At 40.7% G+C, this 27,482-nt stretch overlaps 1 protein-coding gene across 11 annotated transcripts in view; it reads right to left on the bottom strand.

Moving 5' to 3' along the window:
• The window catches only part of EHBP1 (EH domain binding protein 1), a 230,053-nt gene that overhangs the window by 150,460 nt on the left and 52,111 nt on the right, over positions 1-27,482 (bottom strand). For all 11 annotated transcript variants that reach the window (XM_063328336.1, XM_063328338.1, XM_063328339.1 and 8 more), the window contains exon 5: positions 24,848-24,901. In XM_063328336.1, the coding sequence (XP_063184406.1) occupies positions 24,848-24,901 (54 nt within the window). The remainder of the gene's footprint in view (positions 1-24,847; positions 24,902-27,482) is intronic.

The following is a 27,482-nucleotide window of genomic DNA, read 5'->3' as shown; positions in this document are numbered from 1 at the left end:
GCAAGATACACCTATTATGCGAGACCTCCTCCTTCCAAGGGGAGGGCAGTGGACCTGACCCAATACCCCTGACTTTATTTACTGCTCAGCAACTCATAACTCCACATTTTTCCATGTATTGACTAAAGGGACTCACAGGTTGTTTTCTGGGTTTTGTTTTTAAATAATAGGCAATACCTGGTACAAAATCCGGATTGAAGCTCACCCACCGGTGCCTGGCACGTTAGCTCTATTTTTCCTGGCAGGAAGTCTCCACTGTTAAGATTCACTCTATTGCTCGCCTGCTCTGTGCAGGGGCATCCCATGAACGGTGCTACTGAACCTTCAAGTCATGACACAAGAGAGATGTCCAGTTAGTGTCCCCTGACAGAAGACAATCTTTAGCGGAAAAAGAAATGGTTTTTAAAAAGTGGGTAAACTAGTTACCTATTAATTGTAGGTTTCACATGTGAACAACCCTCCTATTGCTTACAGCTTCTCTTCACTTTCCATTCTGAGCTCTGAAACTGGTCACTCTCTCGCTGTCACTTCAAGACAAAGACCCAGAATCTTTGACATTAAAAAGGTGGGTTTGAAATAATACCACAAGCTCAGCAGTGAATGTTTAAGGTGAGTTCAATATAATATTAAGAACAGTCATTGAGAAGTCTATAGTTCCGTACATCAGGCCGTGCCTACCTGCGAGCCTTCTCCTGAGGAAACAAATGCCGTGCAGGAAGACACACATGATACAGACCCCAGAATTAACTCCGGATTATTTAAACAGACTCACAAATGTAACCACATTATTCAGCTCCTTTGTAATCTCCAACAAGGAAGCAAGTTTGAGGTAACGCTCATTAAAGAAGAAACAAGGTCAAAAGATTAACCGCTCCAGCAACCTTATATACTTTCTTTCACCTTTACAGAAAATATTGTATTTTAAGATGGCGTATAACATTGTCTAGACTTAATTATGTAGCACAGATAAAACCTGTTCAAACGAGTTTTGTAAAATACCAGTGTGTCATCAACCAGTTGTTACTATCTGAGGATAACTTCCACAGAGTGAATGCATGATATTAAATGACATAAAATTTGCAAGGCTTATGACCCAGAAAAGCTTTTAACAGTGTCAAGTGAAGATACTATGACTCATGTCATATTGTTTCTGTATTGAAAGTTGGACATTTGCTTGAAAAGCACAGACGGAAGGGATGTAGGGTCTGTAATGTCCTATGGCTGTGTGCTGAGCAGTGATGCTCACACAGTCACCGTTCTCCTTGTCAGAACCAGAGCCCTTGGGTCAAATTATCCATCATATTGGTAACATCTTAGGTTTAGGCTAAACGGCCACTTCAAAAAAAAAACCCAGCATGATGTTACTCAAAGTGAACATCTCAGTCATTATTGGAGCACCAATGTATCTCCATCATTAAATTCATGATTGTGCTTTTTTTATTATCCTCTCTCTTGCTCACAACTTCACTTTAAGCATGTGCCAAAACCAAAATACGTAATCCCAAGAGGATATAACACAGTTTGAAGAGTCCCCCCAAATGACAGAGAAGTTATTGGACCTGCTGGTGCTCCTCCTTCCCTCTCACTGTATTTCCCTGGAGGACAGGCTGTAAGACCACCAACTTCTCTGGCTGTGATACCAATCACAAAATTCACTCTGGAAGAGTTGGCTCTTCAAGAAAGTGTCTTCATACAAACATACAGTTCTCTTGCCCATGCCACTTTATTACTATTCCTTTCATCCGAACCTGCAGCTCGCTATCAGGGACAAGAACTCCGCGAGACAACTTTAATATGCAAATCTACTCCAGGCAGTTATCTGAGAGCAGCGTGGTTTGCAAGTGATGGTTCCTGCATGCAGCACTCCCCTCTATGGAGCAAAGGAAGGAAAAAAACCATACAGAATCAATGGATCTAGCCAATGCCGTACCGCTGATGTGGGATTTGAATCTGACATATGCGGGAAGAAGCAGGGGGCAAAGGGTAGGTATGTAACTAGGGTAAAAGGGAGGTAGCTGAAAATTAAGATCTGTGTGAAGCTAGAATAGGGGCATGCTCACGCATGTACGACATCTCAGCTGTCACACCCTATGCACACACAAAAGCGAGAACAGGGTATGGTGCAGGTGCAGTTACTTATTTTTTTTATATATATGTATATATATATTTATAAACAACATAATCTATGCTTTAACAGCAAGGACAAACACAAAGGATTCCAAAATGCAGCTCTGCGATAAACATAAACCTCAACTTTTTAAAAGCCCATCTATCCCTCCAAACGTGTTTCAATCAGGGAAATAGCTAAATGGATTTCTTCTAACTTTGCACTTAAAGCGAAATTCACCTCAAGGCTGAGAAGCATAAAAAAAATTCAGTCCAATGGGTGATTTTTATTTATTTTTTTTTAAAGCTGCAATAGCCTGAAAACAGGGGCTTGTAATGAAGCTGCCCCGTCAACCATAACCACACTGTCACTAGAGCAACACAATCATATTGCCTGTGCAAAGAAGCAATGCATTTAACATTTTCTTCACTGTGTATTATCTATTAGCCAAGTTTGTCACAGAGATATGTGGCAGTTCCCTGCAATACCTCTGAATATATGGCAAGGCATACAAGAACCCATCCATGTCTGCTTCAGCACAGGTTTGTCTTATTATATTTTGGCAAACAACTTAAAACACCCTCCCTTCTCTTATCTTCGGTTTCTGTTAAATGCTGCTACTATCAAGAAATAGAAGTCGTCCCAGGCAAACATCTCCGATCTCCCCATTGCTATTCACTATTACTAATGCACATTACATGTTCAATTCTCCCTTCCTGCTTCTATGAAAAAGCTCTTGTCAAAAACAGATTTCATTTTTTCTGTGTATGCACAAATTAGTTATGGATGATTAACAAAGCATTCATTCTTTTATTTGCTTTGGCTGAGACTCGATCTGTGTTACATTCATGTGAGGGAAGCACTTCATTTTATGTTGATTAAATATGAAACACTGTACCGTTGATAAAAAGAGTTGCGTTCAGGGCTGCGTATTAGACTGACAAAAGATGCATGTTCTTGGGCTAACATTTTCTTAAACAAGTTTTTCCAGATTTTTAATTGCAAAAAACTTGATACATCACTTTTTTTTCCTTCTCACCAAGTACTGGACAGTAAGAGCTTTATGTCCCAAGGCAATCTGTTGGTCTTAATCAGCAATAATTATTGCATATTTAATGCAATAAAAAGGAGTTTTCAAATTCTGCCCCACAATTCGATTTCTTTAAACATTTCCCTTCAAGGCACATAACTTGCATTATAAAATGTATCCAAAAAAAGGACTGTAAAACTAAATAGGAAAGGCAGCAAGTCATAATTACAGGATTATTCTCCTATTACATGAAAAAGATAATGAAAATGGCAAAGCCTTATGGAAACTTATAGCCAGTTGTAACCAACAGTTTGGCCCTGATCTGGTGTTGCTGACTCCAGCTATCACAGGATAACACATGCATAAAAGCTTGTCTATAAGGCCCATAAATCCTCCACGTCCATTAAACAGCAACATGGCGACACCAAAAAGGATGCAGTGCAGTTCAGGAAGGTGTTTAAGCGCATGCCTGACTTCAAGCATATGATCTACTTGTAATTAAATCAAGTTAAAGAAAGCCATGCGATTAAGCACCTTGTTAAGTCTGGGAACAAATTATTAGCCCTTATAAAACAGGAGATTCTATCTCTGGGTTTACACACACACACTATTATGCATAATTTTGCAAGAGGGGATTTATTTTTAGAGTAACTACCTAGCAGCAAGTGCAGCTCTTACTAGGTTAGGAGGAGGTCTGGCCACAATGACTTCTAAGCCACAAATCTCACGCAGGCAATGCGGTCTCATTCTTTTCTAAACTTCCAACAAAGACTGATGTTATCGCACCTTATAAAACCTCCACTACCATCTCTGTCACAAAAGTAAATCTATGAAGTGTCTTTCTTAAACATCACCAAAAACAAAGCATGAGCTCAGGGGTTTCATCTTACTACCAGGGAGAAAGAGTCCAACATAATGTGAGGCAGGAAACAGCCAAAACCAAGGGAAACAGCCTGGAGAAGAGAAGGCTCTGGGGAGACCTTAGAGCCCCTTCCAGTCCCTAAAGGGGCTACAGGAAAGATGGGGAGGGACTCTGGATCAGGGAGTGGAGCGACAGGATAAGGGGTGATGGTTTTAAACTGAAAGAGGGGAGATTTAGATTAGATATCAGGAAGCAATTCTTTCCTGTGAGGGTGGTGAGACACTGGAACAGGTTGCCCAGAAAAGCTGTGGCTGCCCCATCCCTGGAGGTGTTCAAGGCCAGGCTGGATGGGGCTTTGAGCAGCCTGGTCTGGTGGGAGGTGTCCCTGCCCATGGCAGGGGGGTGGAACGAGATGATCTTTAAGGTCCCTTCCAACCCAAACCGTTCTGCAATTCTATGAAACTTGAAGCAAGTGGAGTTTGGTAAAGATGGCTAGTGCTCCACACAGAACATGATGTCTTGCGGTGCCCCTGAAATACCACAGCACTGGATGAGAGAACAGCAGGACAGGAGAAGATGGAAAGCTTGGTTTGATCCAAGCAGGCTACATGGTCTCCAAGCAGCGGGTCTCTGCTCCCCGTGAAGGGACGTGGTTGTTAGCTGGCAGCTGTCTGAAGTGCCCAAGCCTCATGTGGAGGAAGGTCCCTCCAGCGACGATATGCGGCAGACAGGAGGACAAGAAAGGTCCAGTGAAGGCATCAGGCCCATCTGGATGGAGCAGCCGTGCTGTGGTGCAAGGTGTGAGCTCCTGCAGGGCACGAGAAGACGAGGGCTCCCAGAAACACCCATTTCTCCCCAACTTTGTCATCCAGAGCAGACATACGAGATCACAAGTCCTACCCGATTAGGTGGTATCTGAGTCCTAACTCATCTCCTGCTCCTGCCTGGCACTTCGCTGGCTCTTTTTTGACAACCCACTTCCTCTGACTAAACCAGCAGAAAACTCACCCATGAAAAAAACCCAAATCAACAACCTACCACATTTTTGGTGGGGTCAAGGAGAAGAATGAGCTCTCCAAAGGCCAGGTGAGCACCAGTGTCGGTGCGTGGAAGGGGCAGCAGCATGAAGCGGGGAGCACAGGAAGGAGCCAGAAACCACCCATGTGGGTGCATTTTCAGGCTCCCCAGTATTTTATGGGTATTTAGTCTTCCTATTCCAGACTCTGTGTATTCAGCTCCCTGTCCTTAGATAGGGGATGGCTGAAGTGAAACAAAGATTTTATTTTTTTTTCCCCAAAAAGGTGGGGTTTTTTTCCTTTGCTTCAGGTCACATAAGAGCACACAAAAGGACAAAGCGATAAATGCTCACATGCGCTTTCTTGTCTTGATTTCCACTCTCTGGAATGAGGCCAGAGACAGCTAAGTAGTGCACTCTGTTCTCTTCCACTCCCTCTCAGAAATTATGGATTCTTTCTCCTCTGCAGCCAATTACCTCCTCCTTCGCTGCCTGGGCCCAAGCTTCAACTACTACAAAACAATGTTCCCCTGTTTCTGTCCTGGGCCCCTTCTCCATGCATCTACACCGGGCTCTCGGAGCCCTCACCGACCTTGAAGGCTTTACGTTTTAAAGATCCAGGATGAAAACCTGTTCCCTCTGCTCCGATTCTAGGAAAATTCCACTCTCTCCCCATTTTGCATATGAATTCGGCTGCACTCATTTTCTTACGGTTCAGCCACTCCACGGTGCTGAGGAGCTGCCACTCCTGAAGTTATTCATACAATATTAGCCCGACTCATATATACCTGACACAACCATATCGCTGACTCCAAAAATACAGAAATATTCCATGTCATGGAGTCTCCCTAATGTAAGCCTGAAACTTGAAATTGGGCACTGGCAAGTCAAACACCAAGTATGTCGCGGATTATTCAGCTTCCCATTTATCTAGAATATCTACACAAAATATTATTAGACTTGTGCAAATTATAATTCACAAAAATAAGTGTTACAAAGAAAGTATCAATTTCAGATAATCCATTTTTATACATTCTCTTAAAAGATGTTATTCTCAACATTCCAGCTGCATCAGGAATGTTCCTGGAGTGTTACAGGCAGAAGAACTCTCAACATTTCTAAAGCTCTCCTAGAAACAAGTTCACATGTGTACAAAAAGCAAAGACGTTGCTAATGGTTTATTTATTAACATATCACATTGCCATCTAAAACAAATACAAGAATAAATTAATAAATACAGACTATCTCTAAGGAAAATACTTTCTTTACTTATTGGCTGTGAAGTTAACCTAACTTATGGAACCAAAAAAAATCTCAATGTTAATTTGCTTAATATTTGACCCATACATACTTAAAAATATTCCACAATAAAAGCAAATTTAAAAAAAAAGCAAGACAAACATAAGCAGACTTAATCTTGTAATTATTGTTATGTAAAAACACTTACACGACTCCTGCATTCATCAATTATCAGAAAGTAATGCTTCAGTCCCAGGGAGTTAGGAATGGCACTCGTATAATATTACAGGGAGCCTGATGCTTTGGCAAAACTAGAGCAGGAAAAAATGAAACTAAAAGGCATATTTGTACATGTGACCTGCAGGACTTGGATTATTACCTCTAAGCTTATTAAGAGTAAAAGCTGTCAGTTGGACCACCCCACAACCAGGGAGGAAAACTAAGATTACTCAGCAGTAAAAGGCATAAAAAGGAGCCGTGTATTCTCAGAACAGACGAAGGCAGAGAGTGAGCCACGGACCTGCTTCAGCTATCTAGAGCCGTAATTGGCTCACAAGAGCGACTACCACGTTAAGGCATTATCATTATCTAGCTCACATAACTGGAAATTCACGCTCTGTTCTTTAAATTGGCTTAACCAGCAGCATCTGCAGCACTTTAATTAATTACAGCAATTGGCGTACCTTAAAAGTAGATGCATAGATCTGAAATGATAATGCCCTGCGAGTAATAATTGTAAACCAGCATTAATCCAGACCTATCCTAAACAAAACCAAGGGTATGCTCTTGCGCTTCAACTGCACAGAAAACAAGCTTCAATGTAGTAATTATTGTTGTCTGTGCAGGTTCACCAGCAAATACTAGAATTCTGCGTGACCCTTTACATTCAATTAGCTCGGGAATGCAGAAGCTCACGACACGCATTACAAAAATCTGTTCAGGTTTGATGTGGTCAAGTCAAAATTCGGTCGGGCACTTAAGCCTGGGTTTCCTTCGAAAGATAAAGTTATAACAGAGAGACTGACTACCGCTATTTATTTTCAGTACACTCCTTATAGAGAAATATAGAAGCCAGGTATCACAGTAAGCTCAGAACAAAGTTTTCTGGACAGCCATTAGCTTCGCTTCAGTAAAAATAATCCACAGGCACTGTACACAAACGTGGGGGTTTTTTTCCTGCTATTTGCAGCTCTAAAATACAGTGGAATTACTTTTAAAAAAAAACAGAGACAAAAAACTTTTGTTCTTTTTACGTACAGCAATTTGAAATCTTTACTTAGAAGAAAATAATTTGCAAAAGCTTGACAGTGAAATCCATGTACACATCCTGGACACATTTAAAAGCTGTTCTTTAACAGACTTCTTCATACCGTTTCCAGCCAGAATGCAAAACAACACTATCAAGATTTGTTGTGACTTGCTCCTGTACAATTTCTGGTTTAAAGACAGATTTTATGTTTGTTTAATTACCACCATGCTGCAAAACGGGACACAAGAAACTTAATCAAGTGTCTCATACTCGATGGAAGTTTAAACAAACAAACACTTCAATAACTCAGTGTTACTAAGTCGATCAAACCTGATCCTCAAATTCATACATAACTAAGGGGTCACAATATAAAGGTTATTACCAAACCAAACTTGAACTCTCCGTTTATCAAATCCAAGTTTTATCTTTCATAGTGGCATGAAAGAATGAAACATAACTTTCTTGATTGTAGTAAACATGTAGTAGTTTTGAACATATTTGCAACCAAAAAACCCCCACATCCATAGACTCGACTAAGGCATGACAGGTTTTAAGTGGCAAAAACTTTAACCACCTAATACAAATAGATGCCACAGCACAAAATACGCCTTTGTGTAATTTAGTCGGACACTCATTTTCTGAAAGCTCGCCTGTTTTCAGTGTAAGATACAGAACTAACAAGGAGGCAGAACATCAGCAAGGAAGCAAGTGCAAGCCCCAACAGCTAAAATACCAAGGTTGATGCAGCAGCAAAACCCAGAAACAGCAACTCCTGTAGCAGCTCACACCACCGAGACATGCAAAAGGCAAGTAGAGGGGAAAAATACTTTTTCTAAACCAGCAAAACTCTGCTGACGGTGCTTATATACTCTGTTTGGGCTGGGCAGGCGGCGGCGAAGCTCTCAGCCTATGCTTTTGAAAATTAAGCACGCGCTGTCATATGCAGTTGTGAACACAAGTGATCTTACTGGTACGTATAATTTTAAGATGTGAATATCTGTGCTCAGATATACCCTGATAACATGTTTATCTAAGGTGCGCAGAAAACAACTGCATGCACAAATAAACAGCTGCACACTCAATGTAATCACACTCATCTCCTGAGTATCCACTTATAAATATTATAAATCTAGAGAGTACATGCGCTACTAAAGCACCAGCCTCTGAGGAAGAAAGGCCACAGTGCAGGAAAAATACAAAATAAAAGAATAATTCTTTTCTAACGCTGATACTTATTCCACACAGTCACTCATTTCTGATGGGGGATCTGAGGGATCACAAAAGCACAATACAAGTTATACGTTGACTAAATACCATCACGAAATGCTACGATATAAAGGTTGGAGGGATTAACACGAAAGGTCCCACTCACTCCAAGACAAATGTCTCCTTCATAGTTCAGTTCCCAGCCACCCCGACTGCTCAGTCAGCCCTACCATTCCCCAGCGCTGGGACGGACCCGCCAACCACACGCCCCAAAGGCTTGCAAAATCTCTTGTTGATACTGGCACATTTGTAGAGGAGATTTTAATTACCACCACACCAAAAGAGACTTTTTAAACACAGGAAGATCACCCAATAGTTTCCGCTTCAAATCTCAGCGCCTTCTAAAACAAAACTTCCACGGAGGAATTATGAATTTGCCAGCCTGGCAAGGTTTACACTCGGCTTCCTCCCTTCTCCTCCTTCAGTCTCCCACCTTTCCCAAGCAAAGAATGTGAGCCATGCAACAAAAATCCCTATTTTTAAGTATTTTCTATTTGCGAAAACCTTACACAATTTAATTGCACGTTTATATAGACACCACTTTTAAAAATAAATGCAGAGAAATTAATTTATTTGCATACATTAAAACATGTTGGGTTTTGCTATAACAATAAAATTACTTGACGATTTTCAAACAAGCCGTAAGTGCTGGTGGGGGGGGTGTGGGGGAGGAGTACAATTCATTTTTCTAAATATATCTTTGTATTTAAATATTCTGCTCTAATACTTAAGCTGTTTTACACATTCCTACATTTCAGAAATTAACCGGGCTGTGTTTATCTTCTTCTAATTCCATTTTCTCAAGGTACTCGATCTTTTACTTTCAGGAACAGACTACAGTATGAAACACTAAGATTTCAAAAGGAGAAAGGGCTGAATTTTAGTGCAGGATGTTTTATCCTTACTGGGATGGTAATTTTTCTACTCCCTCTACTGGCATATTTTAAAAGCAAGGAAAGAAAATCCTGAACAGCGTTCCAGCTTGTAAAACATAATGAGAAAATATTTTTTGTAACCTCAAAATAATTGTTTGCACAACTTGGCAAAACATTAATCTCAAATCCTGGGGATTTTTAAGCCATCAGCAATTTTTGGGCAGATTTCTTTGCTATAAAAATTAACTGTGCGCCTCAAAATAAACATCCCAGACCACTTTCTGTTAGAATTACTATCAAGCAGTCCCATCACCTGTCACTGCTCAGATCAAAACAGATCACTCCCTAAAACATTCTATATGGCTAGTAAAAGACCCTAAGAGCGATCTATGGAATATAACTCCATACAATTAGCACAGGTCTACAGAAACGAGCAAAAACATCCTGAGCTTAACGAGTTGCTACTTAAATGTTAGACAGCGCTCTGTGAACCATTTTATATTAAAATTGGATAGTTCTAAACATCACACATACAAGAAGTATTGTTTGACACAGTGCCATTTTGATGATAAATTGCAATCTACAGCTCAAATAATTCTACCCAGGGATTAACATTTCAGAGGCTGAGCCAGAGATTATGTGTGTGGATCTTGAATTTCATCATCTCCCTTCGGCACAATAGCTTATTCTTCCTTTTTTCATCTATTCTCTCATGAAGGGTCAGGAAAGCTTAGCCTTGCTGTTTCATTCATTTCATCTCTACATTAACCAGATACCTTGCAGTCTTTAGTTCTTACGTGTTATTCCATTACAAATACTCCAGCTACACTGCACTATGCTACGGCTAATGAGGTATGTACCAAATCAAAGGGTGCCATCAAGTGGTTGTAGCACACTACGAGCATTATGCAAAGTTTGCGTTCTGCAAGGGGTTTCACCAGGACACACTATCCAGGGCGGCTTAAACGCTGCCATAATTTAAAGCTTTCGGGAAAATTCAGATGCTGAGGGATGGTGGCCCCACACAGTTTCATTTCCTTCCTTTTAAATTCTAAGGCTCAGGCTAACAGCTGGCACCACCACACAGGAGACATCCCTGTCTCTCACCGCATGGGTCAGCAGGCTCCAGGATTGTTTTGGCCATTGCATGCTCAGCTACTCATCGCTGTGCACCAGAGGACAAGTTAAGAACAGCCTTCATAACCTCTGAAAAGCCTCCCAACTAGCACTGGGACAAGAAGGGTGGGGGTTTCACAGAAGACAGGGAGAATAAATACAATTACTTGTGCCACCGCATCCAGTTTCAAATCAAACTGAGTTACAGATTACTTGCTAATCTATAGTCATACTGAAATTGAAGATGATGAGGGAGCTTTTCCCTGCAATGATAGTGATGAACACCTTTGGCATTACTCAGCAACTTGAAGTAAAGATGACTTGATAGATCATTCTCCAGCACAAGTGTTTGATCTGACCCAAACAATTTGCCTTCCCAGATGAAACACTCCATAGCCAAAACCCATTTCATGTTTAACCATTTTCTTCTTATCCATACACTATCAGCTCTAAATCACAGCCCATTACTCCAACTCACCTTTGTCTGGCAGGTAAAACCCAACCAACCAACACCAAACCAAAAACCACTTTTCAGTGCACTGAGACAGATTTTTCCAATGAAAAAGAATGGTGCCTTTCTGAAAACTGTGGCTACCTTGCTGCCACAGGAAAAAAGTTTTGCCCATGCCACAGGACACAGAAGAGTGGGGATGCGATGAGACAGAAGATTACCCAATCGTGTCTCACCAGATCATGGCCATCCACACCATGAGTTCCAGAAGCTCAACTGCCACTTAATATACCGCCTTCAAGCTTGCACTGGCAAAGAAAATATCAAGAAAATGTGATTCAAATGTAACTGATGAAGATAGATATGATTCTCTTAATTTCTGAAAGGGTTTGGCTCCACAGTATATAAAGCTGAACAGCCATGACCAAACCAGCACAATCACCGACTTTTTAAGGACATAATTAACTTCAACCATATTTTTCCTGTGGTAGTGACAAAGAAATGTCCACGCTCAAGAAACGGTCAAGGCAAAGGAGGTCCAAATTCTTCTGAGATTGTTCCCATCTGCCCAAAAACTAGCAGCAATGTTCCCCCATAGGGTCTGTCTACACAACCTGTTGCCAGCTCAGGCAACCGCTCATAATTTGGGATGCCTACCACAGCTGCTCTGAGGAAGCATACAGTCACAACGCACATGTCTCAATTTTCATCAACTGTAAAGCAACACTTGTGTGTGGTGGACCAAAGACAATTGGAAATTATAACACAGAAAGAAGTCAGCCCTTAACATTCCCAATGTTGTCACTCACAGCCAACTTCACGCGTCCCCATGTTCCCCTTCCACTTGCTCACAGCCAAATTCCCGATTCTGCAATACAGAACCTTCCCAGGAAACCTCTACACAAACTTCCAAAGACTGAACTAGAGGTAGGAGAAAAAAAATAATTAAGAAATTACCAAGAATCAAACTGAAAAGAGCCAAGCTACTTCCCAAAGTATTCCACAATATGTAATGGCTACAGAAATGAAAAAAAGAGAGAAAGAGCTTGGTTTTCATGGAGCAACAGAGGGCTGCTTCATTGGGAGACTGCAGAGGAAGGATGCAGAGGTAGTGATGGAGTAGGCAGCATCGAAGCCAGAACTATTTCACCAAGTGCAGGTGAAACACCCAAATTGTTCCACAGATCTCAAATATCCTTTGAGATAATACCCTTCCTCAACACCATCCATGCTAGTTATTTATGCAGTCTACTTATTTAATACCTCAAATCCTTCCTAATAAATGAGTTTCTTTGGTTATAATATATAATTAAAGTTATATAATATGAATTAAAACTAATTATGGGGAAGATTTACACAGATGATTCATGGAACAAGCACATGAACTTTATACTGATTCTTCACTGACAGATTTTTAGGGTTATTTTCCAAATAGCCCATTTTGTCCTTTCACTGACAAATATATAGACAAAATCCCCCCTAACTCATCACGCTCCTTCCCATGGCTGCTCCTGGGAGCAAGCACCCAATGCCCCAGCATTAAGGGGTTTGGCACTTACCGGAGCTACTTCTGCGAGAGCGTTTCCCTCGCTCTTATTCCACTTTAGCACAGGTACAGCTCATTCTCTCTGCTCCTTGTTTCCCTGCTGCCCACATTACTCGACCATACCCTTTCCCTTGGTCTCACCTTTCTCTTGCAGACAACAATTCCTTATGTAGCAACGTTAGCCACATCTCGCCTCTTGTGCTTCTCGTTTTCAGGGAAAGATATATTAAAGGACAGAGAATACCAGAATAGTGGGGTTGGAAAAAAAACCAAACAACCAACCCGAGGGTGGGGAAAAAAGGTGAAAAGATTTAAGGTTTTGTCAGAGACAGATTTTGCTGGCAGTTGATGTCTGTTCTTTTTCTATTCTTTACTGAATTTATTTAGCACTTAAACATGGAAAGCACTAACAAATCTCTCACTTCAAATAACTTCCCACTCTTCATCAGAAAAATGCAAATATAATTTATTTCCATTTCGGGGATGTGTTTTATAGGCAAAATTAAGAGATATAATTCTTCATGCAATTTTCAACATCACTTCTGATTTGGTAAATACTGTATGTGATTTTTGTGCTGTGCCTTCCCGCAACCGGGGACTGTTCCATGGAGTTGTTTTGCTTTAGGGAGCAAAGCTTTAGAGAGTTTCCCACATCATACCCCTTGCTGAGCAAAATGCTCTTATGGTATAAATCATTAAAACTACGTGCAAAAACTGAGAGTCTTTAAAGAAAAATCTCTGAAAACTAGTAAGCGTATTTATTTTTAGCAGGCAAAGTCCCCAGAGTCAGACCTGGCAGTTTCCTATTTCAGGCTGTGTAACGGCAGGGTATTAAAACAAACTTATAGATCCTGGTGCCCATCACGCTCAGCCTGCCAGTCTGCCAAACTGCTACACTTCCAGTGAGGACAGTCCACTTTGTTCTCAGTTCTGGTCTGAAGAAAACACCCCAGAAACAGAAATATTACTATTTAACAGCACAACGTAACATGTAAGGGTATCATCTTCAGGCTTTTAATTAATCACATTTGGTATATTACTACATTTTATTTTTCAGGACACTAGAAAATCTAAGAAACATTTCGTAAGTATAGACCACTGCACTCAGAATAGCAAGCTTTGAGCTCAGGGGTGCAACTCTGTATGGGTCACGAATTTGGCAGAAATTCAGTTTAATCTTATATGTTATGTTAGTAAGCGGAACCACAGAAAACATTGAACAGCTACAAGATGTCATTTTATGTCACTTTATTCAATGACATTTTATTCACACAATCTTTCCAGGCTCGTCTCAGATTGCCACTACACCTAAGCTAAACCAGAAAAAAAGTTCACTTCTGCTGCCTTGTCAAGATTCAAGAAGCAATTTGGCCCAGATATAGATAATGCAAAACAATAAGAAAGGAGAAGCTTCACGTGAAAAAACGAATATGATGGTGCAGTATCAATTCAGAATGAAGAATACGCTGGGAGCAAAAAACCTGAATGAAATGGCATCAATTAAGTTATGGAGGTCAATTAATTTCCATTATATTAAACTCTATTAAGACAGCTAACAACCAAAGATAAGAGGCTGAAAGCAGTAACACTTGCTGCTATTACACTGCCAGATGATTTTCCTAATAACAACGGTTTTCAAGAAGCCAGAACTCTTATTTTTCTGTCATCTGGCTACTGTTCTGCTGGTGGCCACTATTTTTAAATAATATGCTCCAAGTTAAATTACAACTGCCTGCAGGTACAATCCTATCCAGTTACTTAATGCAGAGCTACATTTTACACAATAATGGATATTTTAATTCTTTTTTGACACATATTTCCATACCTTGAGCACATGCAATTGCGCGGTATTATCTCAGATCAACCAACATATTCAATTGGACTCCCAGATTATCTGCCTTTGAAGGTGACTTATGTCAAAAATACTTTTTTCATTAAATGTGTTGCCATTTTTTCCATTTTCCACACTGAATATTTTGTACTACATGGCTGCAACATATGCTGTTTTAATACCATACAGCTACCAGGTCAAAAATGAGATTTATCCATCATAATGTTGCCCCAGACAGTGGCATTTTACATAATGATATTCTGAACTGCGTCGAGAGCAAACACATATCCATGACCGTATATAAATGTAAAAAACACTCTCAGACACATAAAACCGGAAAAAAAAGTGGCAAGTTGAACAAGCTTAAAAGCAAATACTTTTCTATTAAAAGGCAAGTTGCTCGGCTCAGCTTATGCCTAGAGTATGATTAGAACCCCACTGTAAAACAATTACCAAGACACTCTTCTGTATTTGATGTCTGAAAGAGAAACGACCTCATGCAGACTCTGTCTCTTGTGTGCGCTGGCAAGTATATTTTACTGCTGATTTTCTATGAATAAACATATGCTAAGAGTGGCTGAAACACACTGCTGGTTTTAAACATGCCTAATGTAGTATTAAAGGTTCGTTTCCAAAGCTGTCTGCCTTCTTTATCAGCTTCCTCCCTCCAGCTGGCAAAGAATACCACTGATAGCAACTCCAGCACAGCCCACTTAGCTATAGGAGACATGTCCTTCTAGCAGGAAATAACCCTCCCCAAAACCTAAACAAAATGGTTCTAGCAATTTAGAAACCCGTTGTACGCAACTGTGAATCAATAATAGCCATATGAATTATATGTCATCAAACTCATTTCGTTGTAAATGTTGCAGTGTACCGCACCGTACTGAGCTCGTGAAGCTGGAGCCTGATACCCAGGCTGTGCTGCCCAATGCCCAGCAGCATCCTCTCTCCATCTTCCATTTGCGAGACCTTCTCATCTAATTGTAGCATAAATATCAGAAAATAAGATGTCTCCCCTTTTCAGAAAATTCAGTAATACAGCTTTCAAAACTGCCGGAACATCTGCCAAATTGTATTTGATACAGATCCACTTAGCGCAGTTATTAACACAGCATCCGAAACAACATAATTTAAAGGACAGTTTGGGCACTACGTTTCATTTGGGAGATAAATATCAAATAACAAAAGAAAAATTTTATAACTATTCTTGAAAAAACAGTAGAGAAGAGTTGGATGGACTCACATTTCACACTCTACTGATTCAAGATAAATAAGGTATTAAAAGTGTAAAAAGTTAATTACACATTAAAAGTTCTTGCAACAATTTACCTAAAATTCTCATTTAGATAAGATTTTTGTCATCTCACAGCTGTGGTTTAATAGATTATTACATATTCATGATAAAAAGGATTAGCTGTGCCCCTAATTTCAGGTGATCTGGGCACAGTCTTGTTTTGGTCAGAAGTAAAACGTCCATTGCAGACTAAACAGCAGCAGGGCGCGAGTGAACACCATCTGAAGCAGGCTTTGCTTCCGTGTACAGGGGTTTTGTGGGTCAGAATATAAATGAATGGAGAGAGCTGCTCAGAAAAGCTTACCCAGCACTCGCCCTCACGATCCAGGACCGACGATGCCTCCTCTCTGCCTGCTGTGCCATACAGGGGGGAAAACACTCCCAAACGCCCCCCGGCTTTCATCCCTTGCTCACATAACACTTCATCCTGGTTTTAGCCATACAGGACTAATTTCTCTTCTAATGCTGGGGAAAACTGCACTTTCAGAACACTCTAGTGTCTGAATTTGTGAAAATATTTACTATATAGCCTGCTAGTCTACATGGGTTTCCAGGTCTCAGTGTTTTCAAGCTCAGCAGGTGCAGGGATGAGGAGGAGCGAGACCCGGGCACTTGACCCAGGCTGGCCAACAGGGTTATTTCATACCATGAGCGTCACATTCAATATAAATTAGAAAGTTTGCTGTGAAGTTCTCTCTGTCCTTGATGGCTGTGATCCTGAGAACTCCTTGCCCCAGTGTCGGTCCGTGAGCCCTTCCCTTCCTCCCAAAGCCGCAGCGCTCGCAGTGTCCCACATTTGCTGTCCCCTGCTGGGAGTGCACAGCTTCCTGCTGATGGAATGGGCTGAGTAAAATCCTTGTATATTTTATATTGGGATAGGGATCAGTATTTCTTCTTTTGTATTATTAATGCTAATTATTTAGCCTTATTCTATTAAATCTGTTTATATATCAACCCTTGGGTTTCCTTGCTTTTTTCCCCCCGATTCCCCTTCTCAGGTGGGGAGGGGTCATCAGTTGAGAGAATAATTGTCTAAACGACAATAGATTGTTGTGGGTTTCTCAAACCATAATACATTTGCACTAAATACAGGTGGTAACTTACTTGTCCTACAGCATTTAGTGGAAAATTTCACCACAAGAACTCAAGCGTGCAACCCGTTTCCGTTATCTTCTGTGATTTTCAGAAGGTGCCCAATTGAAGCAGGTTGTTTAATTAACTGACCCTGTAGGGTCGGTGCGGACGCAGCCAGGAGACTCACCCACCCCTGGCCATCCACCCTAACCCAGGGTAATTCCCTTTGTGCACAGCTCCCCCCCCCCACTCCTTCCCAAAGCCAAGACCCTGCCTCTGATGGTGTTCTACTTTCAGGAAAAATTGCCCAGAAAGGCCACCGTGGTGCACACAAGAAACAAGAACATGTTACTGAAAAAAACATCAGATCGCCCCCGCCCCCCCCCAAAGATTTCCTACCCTGTCTCCTTCAGAGCCCAAGCAGCCAATCAAGACGACGATTTCTGCAAGTTTTGCTCCAAAAACCTAATCTCAGAGATTTCTCAACTAGAACGAAGTGCTAAATATTTAATGTAAGCAAAAACTAAAAGTAAAACAAGTTTTCTGATTCTCTATTACATTAAAGCGGAGCGAGAGGGAGATGGCTGACAAAGCAGCATTTAATTCCTAGCTCTATCTAGACCAGAATACCCAGCCTAATTTACACAGACAGACAGTCACAGTTCACATAATCACACACAGCAGAATATGACAGGGGAATTAAAGGACCAGGAAAGCATGTCTGAACGATGAGCTTCCTATTCTAAATGTATTAAATGCAGACATTTAATTCAGAAAAAGGCCAACCTGGTGGGTTCTTATTTTAAGCAAAAATGTATTTCAAGCAGAAAATACAAAACGAATGGTGGAGCTTTCTTTATTACTTTTTCTTAAATAAAGCAAATAGCCAATTTAAACTGAAGCTCCCACATGCTACAAAGATGCACTAGAAAAGATAGCCAAGATTTTGTAATAAATTCTGGTATAGCAACTGATCAGCAAATAAGGAATCATCTTATTCCATATGCAAGTCTTTTTCCCCAGGTTCTTTCTGCAAATGGCATTGACAGTACTCAGAATTTCAATTCACTACGCTACGCTGGCATTTGCCTCCCAACATTTATTTCCAGGAACAGGTAGGCAGATTTGACATCTAGACTTGGGCTTTTATTCTGATGTAAAGCAAAACTTGCTCTCGCGAAGTTAGTGTCGCAGCACTGCTGTAGCGAAAGGGATTTAAACACCCAGTATAAAAGTCTGATTTTACCAAAAGTCTGGACTAATTACTATTCAAATTCAAACGCTATTTCTTGAAAAGCCTCACTTGGAAAAAAAACATATTCAGAGTTCTATCTGAATGAAAACTTGTTGCTAATAGCTCATTTTATTGTACCACATTTAAAATCGGTCACCTTTAATACTATAAACAAATTCATTTCTACATCTCATCCACCTGCCCTCTCTTTCCCATTACTTTCACATTATTTATCACCTTTATTTGTGTTGTCATGCCGAAAAATAACAGATGGGCATTTTAGGAGAGAGACATTATCTCTGCAAACCTGTGAGCGATACAACATGCTTTAGGGCATTCAAAATGAGAAATCATCATAAGCAACCATGATACAGAATTTCAAGGGAGGAAGCCACAAAACAACGCACTTGTACCAATAAAATGATTATGTCAAACGTTCTGTAACTTTTTCTACTGATTCTTTCATTTTGAGGCTTTGCCCACATTTGAGTTCAGAACTCTTTTAGGGTTAGTTTCTGAAGTTACGCAAGAGCAATAGACAAAAGGAAAAGACAGATCTCATTTTTCAGCTTAAACTTGTTATTCTTTATAACTGTGTGCTGCAGGCTAGCGTGAACAGCAAACTAACTCCTTTTTCCTCAGTTCAGCAGCTTTGTTGGACATATTTTCCAGGAGAAAGCATTTAGAATACCCTTCTTGATTAAGGTTTTAAAAAAATGACTGGAAGCACAGATGCGTCTCACAGAAGGAGGTACATCTGACAATAAATCGCTGTCAAACTTGAAAGCTTGGCGTGGTTTTCTTCACCATTCGTCACCTTAATATTCAAAAAGGCACTATTAGACAACAAAAAGGGACAACAAAACATTTTGGAATACTCTCTAGACAGGATAGATGCAGAAGCGAATTCAGTTTCCAAGATCTCAACAGAAGAAGAGCCTGGAAATTCAGGGCAATGCTTCACCAGGCAGGTGACGGTGTGCAGGCAGAGCTGGGCGCTGCCTGTCCCTGAAAGCAATGGGCAGCGCGAGCAAAGCAGGATCATAGAATCACGGAATAGTTTGGGTTAGAAGGGACCTTGAAAATCACCTAGTTCCAACCCCCCTGCCATGGGCAGGGACACCTCCCACCACACCAGGCTGCTCAAAGCCCCATCCAGCCTGGCCTTGAACACCTCCAGGGATGGGGCAGCCACAGCTGCTCTGGGCAACCTGGGCCCGTGTCTCACCACCCCCACAGTAAAGATGCTGAAATACTCACTCACATAAATGAGTCCTTAGAAAGAGAACGCTAATGATCTGCTAGTCCAATCAAGGGAAATGAAATCCCATGTGCAACCACAATCACATTATTGTGGTTGATTAGTCAGAGGTGAGAAGAAAGGAGGGAACCTCCAGCAAAGCAAAAAGCAGAATCTCTTCTCCATAAAAGAACAGACAAGGAACAGCAGCCTTAAACAGAGATCTAGGCCAGAACGATTCCCAACAGCAAGGGGAATGGAGGACTGGAACAGGCTGTTTGGAGACACTGCAGGGACCCCGACCCCATCTTAAAAAGTTTTAAAAAATAGTTTAGGCAAGTGTTTGCTTGGAATGATGCTGCCTTGAGGCAACAGAACAGGGCAGACGAGGCTGCCTCCAACCCCAGCCTTCATGAATCTATGAGCAAAGCTTCAAAACCAGGCAGGGCGTTTTTCTCCATTCATCTGCCACATTAGTAGGTCTGGGATGTCCTCTTCTGTACTTAGCAAAGACCAAGCTTTAATAGGCCTGCCACATAAAGAGAGTAATGTGGTTAGTATCAGGAATACAGCGATGATTGCCAATGCCTTGATTACGTTGATGCTACTGGCAAGGGCTCACACACCACAACTCTGGGCCCTACGTACAAAGGTGAAACAGGAGGGAAGACGGAGAAACCTACTATGCACCTTGGGACATATTATCATAGATTCGCTTAGGTTGGAAGGACCTCAAAGATCATTTAGTTCCACCCCCCCTGCCCTGGGCAGGGACGCCTCCCACCAGACCAGGTTGCTCAAAGCCCCATCCAGCCTGGCCTTGAACACCTCCAGGGATGGGGCAGCCACAGCTTCTCTGGGCAACCTGGGCCAGTGTCTCACCACCCTCACAGTGAAAAATACATGCCACTTATAAGCTATTAGAAATACAAATCTGGGCTCAAAAAACACTTACTGCAAAAAGCTGGCAAATTCGTTTCATAGACCAATTTTTTTACCCTCTGAAAACATACTATGACTTTTTCAATTTAATTTACGAATGTAGGATGTAGCTGTCTACAAAGCTGTCAGCAAACAGGCAAATGTGATGGTCCATTCTCAATGGATGTTCTTATGTGCTTTTCTACGTGTTCAGTACGCTAGGAAGCAAAATGCTATTTTCCCATCACTTCAGCTACCTTTATTTTAGACAAAGTTCTTGCACATAAAGTCAGTGAAAGCTTCAACACATCTGGACCAGTTTAAACCTTCGCTCTTCCCTCCTGTCCCTTTCTTCTTCCATTAGGTAGACAATCTGCAGAGATCAAGAAACATAGCCCAAACTTCAGGTCAGCTCAACTCATCTTAGAGATGCAGTTGACTAAAACTCATCAGCTGCCCTCATCCTGGCACCTCTGAGGGGATGCTTAATGATTGTCCCAGCACAGGCCACTTCACTTGAAAACTGTTTTACTGTTAAGAGGCAAAGATGTATTTAGAAACATGCACTGTTCTTTTACTTAAATCAGAGAGCACGGAAACCACACAGAAAATCTGATAGAGGCATTAATGCTGTTTGTGAGAGTTTGCCCTGGTACCTATAGAGTCTCCTGCCACGCAGAAGCTCTCTGTTGAGCACTGGTATACCAGAAACCCTGAGAAAGCAATTCATAAGAGAAGTCAGAAGTTAATGCTGAAAAAAAATTAACACTGGAAGTTGGAGCTCAGACAGTGAAAGGAAATAAGTGAGGGAACAGCACATATTCAAACTACCTGTAAGAGCAATGAGAAAGAAAAATCACTTACTGAAGAAGTGGCTTATATTTTTAAATAGAAGGCAACTAGTCCTTGTTCTCCAAGCTGAACAGGAAAAATAAACTAACACCAACCTGTAAGATTTTGAAAGCCTATTACCTCCCCACAGATGGGTAAGTCTTATTCTTAGCTATTAATTTCTTGCTCTCCAACTTGCAACAGCCGATCTGAACATCCAATATTATTATCCAGAAGAGCATAAAAAACAAGACAACTCCAAGAACTGCATCATGAAGAAAAAACAGATAATCAAATACACAGAGTACGGTTAAATAAAGATGAAATTAGAGACAAGAAAGTTAGCAGTAAATATACAGATGACGCAGCTGTGAAGGAGGTAAAGACATCAGCCTCTTCACTGATGGAAAATGAATATCAACACGTAAATACTAAGAAACTGTGCTATGATCAAATTATTTATGGATTAGACATACAGTAGATGACAAAGGTTCTCTTACGAGAATAGAGTGACTAAGACATTAAAAATACAGTTAGAAAAGAAAATTCCTACAATAACCAAGGTGATGGATCACAAAGTACATGTATTTGCAGGGTTAAAATAAACTGCACCCACAAACAAACAACACAACAAGAAACCCAGATGAAAAACAAGGGGAAAAAAAAAAAACACCAAACCCCCAAAATTTGTTGCTTCATTTTCATTTACAGCATGGTTATCTTGCACAAATCACCTCACCACTACTTAAAAATTCCTCTGAAAGTCCACAATAATCTTCTTTTGAATCTGGCAGTATCTGCCAGCAGAGGCATTGAACTTCAGCAGAGTATCTCTTTTAGCTGATCTTTGCTTGGCCATACTGAAGCATTACAAAATTATTTTGGAAACTGATTTTTAACAATAATTAAAAAAAAGCAAAAAAGACATGTTTTTAGCAGAATTCTGATTGCTTCATAATGAAAGAACATCCATAAACTTTTCAGGCTTCAGTATTTTCCGTTTGGAGTGCTGCTACCGAAGGCAGTAGGGAAACCTGCAGCCTCTGAGGGCACAAGACATACTTGGACAAAAAGGAAAATCCCGCAAAGGACCATAACGTCCCTGCACCTGTGACCTATCCTAGCCAGGTTCAATAACAAATATGTTCCTTTAAAACCAGGAAAACCACGTTAAACCTAAAAGGGGTAAATGTTGACAGTTTTGGGATGGAAGAGATCAACCTCCTGTCTCCCCGGCTCTCAGATTTTGAACAAGCAGGTGTTTTGTGCTCTGAAGTCTCCACCATTTGTCACTTGCTCCAACAGATGAACATATTTTCATCCACCACTAAGTGGAGCTGTTACTCTTGGAAAAGAGATTCTCCATATTTTCAAGTATATTTGCGGACCAGATTTTTTTTTGGCAGTATCTACAGTTTTCTGTAGTGTTTCATAAAAAAACCAAACCACAAACAAACAAACAACCCCCTCCCAAAAAAAACAAAAAAAAAAAGAAACCCAACCTGTTTTTTATATATATTCTGAGGATGATACAGAAAAGGTGGAGAGGGACTCTTTATCAGGGAGCAGAGCAATAGGACAAGGGGGATGGTTTTAAACTGAAAGAGGGGAGATTTAGATTAGGTATTAGAAAGAAATTCTTGACTGTGAGTGTGGTGAGACACTGGCCCAGGTTGCCCAGGGAAGCTGTGGCTGCCCCATCCCTGGAGGTGTTCAAGGCCAGGCTGGATGGGGCTTTGAGCAGCCTGGTCTGGCGGGAGGTGTCCCTGCCCATGGCAGGGGGGTTGCAACTAGATGGTCTTTAAGGTCCCTTCCAACCCAAACCATTCTGTGATTCTATGACTTATGTATATTCTAATCAAAGAACAGATATCTACTTACCAGTGACTATTTGGCAGTTCTCATGGGATGAACTAATGGCATAACTAAGGTCGCAAAGAATAAGTTTGCACATAACAAAAGATTGCTCCATCACCAATATATAGGGGAACTGTTTCCATCTGTTTTGGCAGAGGCTGCGTGCTTTGGGCCACAGCAACTGAAGCAACCTCCCACGCCACAAGCATTACTGCAGCTCAGAGAAGATTTGAGGCAGAAAGCGAGAACAGCGCGCAGTGGCTGTACTACCGCCACCTCTGGATATCATATGATGACGTGTGAAAAAAAGCAATGTGTGATAAAGCAGGACATAAAGTCTACATGCCCACTACAAACTTCTGAAAAAAATCTGCTGCAATGCCACAGGAAACCCAGCTATACCCAGAGGGGCTGGCTGAGAAATACACCGACATTGTTTTACCCAGAGTTACTTGTACGGTGACAGTTGGTGATGGAGACTTCCCTGATTAAAATAAACTAAGTGAGAAAGAAAAGGAAACTCCAGGAAACAGTAACTAAACTGTGTTTTGTGTTCATAAGTCTCATAAACGAAAATAGAAACTTGACATTTAAAAACAAAAGTATAAATTAAGCACTTGGCTTTCAGCCCTTTTAAAATGTTCAGTCACTGGTCATCAGAATAAACCTTAGCTTTGGACACCCAAATTACTTCTGATACCAACAAGAAAGAAAAAGCAGCTTTCTTAAGCAAAATAAGGATAACATGCAAATTCCATTGCTTTCCCATACTTCAGTGCTCTGTGGCACTACTATGACTCTTTAGACGAGCAAGTTTTTCTTGCTGTTTACAAGCAAAGTAAATAAAAATTAAATCATGTTACTGAGAAATAGTCCAGAATTAAACTATAGTAATGAGAGAGAAACACACTGTCTTGATACTACAGTCCTTTTAAACGTATTTCAAAAAGAACTTTCTTCTTCAAGGGAACTCCAGGTAAAGCAGGTCCCCAGAGCGGAAGCTGCAGCCCAACACGGGGAAGGGAAAGGAAAAAAGTACTTCATGAAGCACTTGCTCTATGCAATGTTAAGCCCTGCTGTTTGGCAAAGCGTGTTGTTTGTACAGCCCTCAGGAGCTCAGCTCTCTGTGAAGTTCTGGGAGCTCCTGACTCAGAGGAGTCAGAGATTCCCAAGAGCCACCTTTTGGGTTTTCGTTGGGTGCCCAGGATGGCTCCCCCATGCAGAGGGAGCAGGACTGGGATCCCAGGGAGCACGTCTTGACTCTCTTGCTCTTCCCTTAGGAGACCACGGCTGGTCCCACCTCTCCACCCTGCCTTGGTTTCCCCACCTATGAAACGCAGGTGACGAAACCGTGCTCTTGGCTAAAGAGTGGCGTTCAAAACCAGGCAGGGTGCACTGCCGTTTGGGATGTACAGATGTCATAACCCAGCTCTGACTTGTTCACTCCCCTGCTCATAGAAAAATAATGTGTCATAACCCATAAAACAATGAGTCATAACCCAGCTCTAACTTGTTTACTCCATTGCTCATAGCAAAATAATGCAAGGAAGACTGATGCTTACAGGGAAGGAATTTAAGCAGTGTAGTATAGTACTCCCCTCCCTGTTTTTTAATTGTAACATAACAGGTATTTTAATAAGCCTTTATTCCTACAGAGCAAGGTTTTACTGTGGTTCAGCACCTCACATCTTACTCAAATTTTTTTCAGCATTTGGACACCCTTTAATCCTTTAAATGATCTTACACGTTTTTAAGAAATAAGCAATACCAAAAAAAACCCCAAAAAACAACAACATTCCAGCTTACATTCTCTATGACAAATGTCCATTCTTTGTCTTCAAACTCTTCGGCATGGGGATCCTAGAAAAACAAAACGGAGAACTTAAGTCTAAATATAATCCAGGGTGCAAGAAATTGTAACTCAGCCAAGATTTTCACATACTCATAGAAATATTTTACCCACTGAAGATGACAGAGGAAAATATTTTAGCTGGGTTGTAGGCTTCAATGGACGTCAACAAGATGACGAGCAAGTTGGTGTAAAACTGACAGTGAAGATTTAATAAAGACCCCTACAGACACAAACATGAGGCTGACTCTGATAAAGGCCTGTAACTCTATTTCCTTTCATCCGGGGCAGAAGGAAGATAGATCTCACTTTAATTCTGAAGTTCCACCTTCCAAATAAACACAATTAATCTACATCTTGCAGAGAACAGTGGAGGAAGGCCAACCTGGCACAAGAAGGCATACACCTACAGCAGGCATCAAGAACATCACCCCAGCCTCCTCATGCCCGGACTCCATCAACATGAGCAGAGACCCAAAGTCACAGCTTCTGCACAGTACCTCGTTTCACTGCAGATTTCTTAAATACATATTCCTTACTTCACAACATTTCTATTACATCACACACAAGGATCAAAAATCATTTTCACCAACAGGAAGACAAATAACAAGGTTCATATATTGGGCATTTGCTTCCAATTTAATGAGCTTTCAATCCAGTGCTGCAGTCTGTATTGAGGTTGTCTGAAATTAAGGTAATGGTGGAGACATTAGGTCATTGCCTTCATGACTCTATCAAGAATCCGACTTTAAAAAAATACTTTATATATATATGTGTATATGTGTGTGTGTGTGTGTGTGTATGTGTATACATATAAAATCTGTCAAGCAATCTTAGTTCTGACCAACCACAGCAAAATAACTTCCACTTGTCTTGCAAAACAGCTTCTCACACTGCAAGAATGTGACTTTAGGCTTTCTTCTGACATGAAGCCTCATTTTGCTATACCTCAATTTCATCCAATTATTTCTAGTTATAGGAAACCACTCAATTACTCCTTTGCCTCCGACACTTGCATGCTATAGACACTTGTAGATAAATGTCACTCCCATCTAATCAGCACTTGCCACCAACATATACGAGACCCCTCAGCACCTGCAGAGTTCTCTTGCTATTATTTGGAGCCTGCTCACAACACAACAACAAGCACCGCACCAATTCCATCGTGCTGCTGTAAGTTAACAAAACAGATGGAGAGATTTTGCTTTTACTTTGTTTATCTCCATTAGTACCGTCTTTCCTTTCTATATGCCTTACATTCAATCTTTACAACTCGCCTTATCTTAGTCTTTGCTTTAACCATCCTTGTTTCACTTAGTTTTGCCTTGAAGTCAGACATACCGTCAGCAGAGGGTCTGTATCACCGTACTACACAGGATTCTTTTAACTAGGTATCAGCAAATGCACAAAATAAAAGTAACAAGGTTACAGGGTAAACAACCACTAAAAAGAATTACTCTTTTCTTTTTCCAGCACACAAAAAGAGTGGGAATGTGTGCTCTTAAATAAACCTCCTCTATGAACAAGCAACAGGAACATTTCTAAAAGGGTGTCATCCTATCTCCTCCAGTGCAATTCTTCCGACAAAATCCAGCAAAGGGGGTTGACTGCTCTGCAGCCCCCCTGTAAAACACTGGCTCTGCTTGCAGGAGTCCCCCCACTGGGCATCGATATGCTCACAGAGGAAACTCAGCAACACATCAGACCTCTGGCACCATCATTAGCTGGGTATTTAACAGCTCCAACCACAGGTGTCATACACAATATGCATTTTAAAATGCATTACTCCAACAGTGGGATATAGTTTCATTGAAAAATTACAAGAAAATGTTACTAGAAACTGACGTCAAATTTTGTTGGGTTTTTTTCCATATATGAATAAATTTTTAGAGATTAAAAAAATCAGAATAATTTAAATACTGCAAATGAGAGTAAAACACATCTATTTTTACCCATAAAGATAGAAGGGCAAGTAGATACATACAAAATTATACTGCATGTTCCAATTAATGTACTTGTAAATATCAGATTATGTAATTATATATCCATCACATTAATCAGGTTTGTGGAATTCTGCATTATGTAAATAAAGTGCACGATAACTGCTGGCTTGCTCTACCCTACATAAATTCTAAAGATATCATTTTCTGTAATCCAGCTATTAAATACTTATAATTTTCAAGAGTTAACCTGGGGCAATTACCTTTTTGTTTAATTGCTTCCTTTGATACAGCACAAAATGACATAATGAGATTTAATGGGATCATTAATCACTTTATGTTTTAATAAGCTACTCCATAACAAGTGTCTAAACTCTTAAATACTTCATCCTGCTCAATTTTTTTCGTAACTCCCCCAAAAGCTATTAATGCAAGCTTGCGGGTTTACCTAAAAGTGCTTGCAAACTCAGGGCCCCATATTTTATCCCATGTAACAAATAAAACAATCATTATTTTGTTCATGCAAAGCAATAATCTATAAAGAAAACCAAAGCTCTTCTATAATGCCAACAGAGTTAATTCACACCTCTGAAGGCTACGGAATCAGGTGCTCTGGTGAGTATTTCTGATAATCTGCTGGAGCGAAATAATA

Source organism: Chroicocephalus ridibundus, chromosome 3 (genome assembly GCF_963924245.1).
Source record: "Chroicocephalus ridibundus chromosome 3, bChrRid1.1, whole genome shotgun sequence".
NCBI lineage: Eukaryota > Metazoa > Chordata > Aves > Charadriiformes > Laridae > Chroicocephalus > Chroicocephalus ridibundus.
The sequence above is the reverse complement of the archived record's forward strand: the minus strand, read 5'-3'. Positions and strand labels throughout refer to the sequence as shown.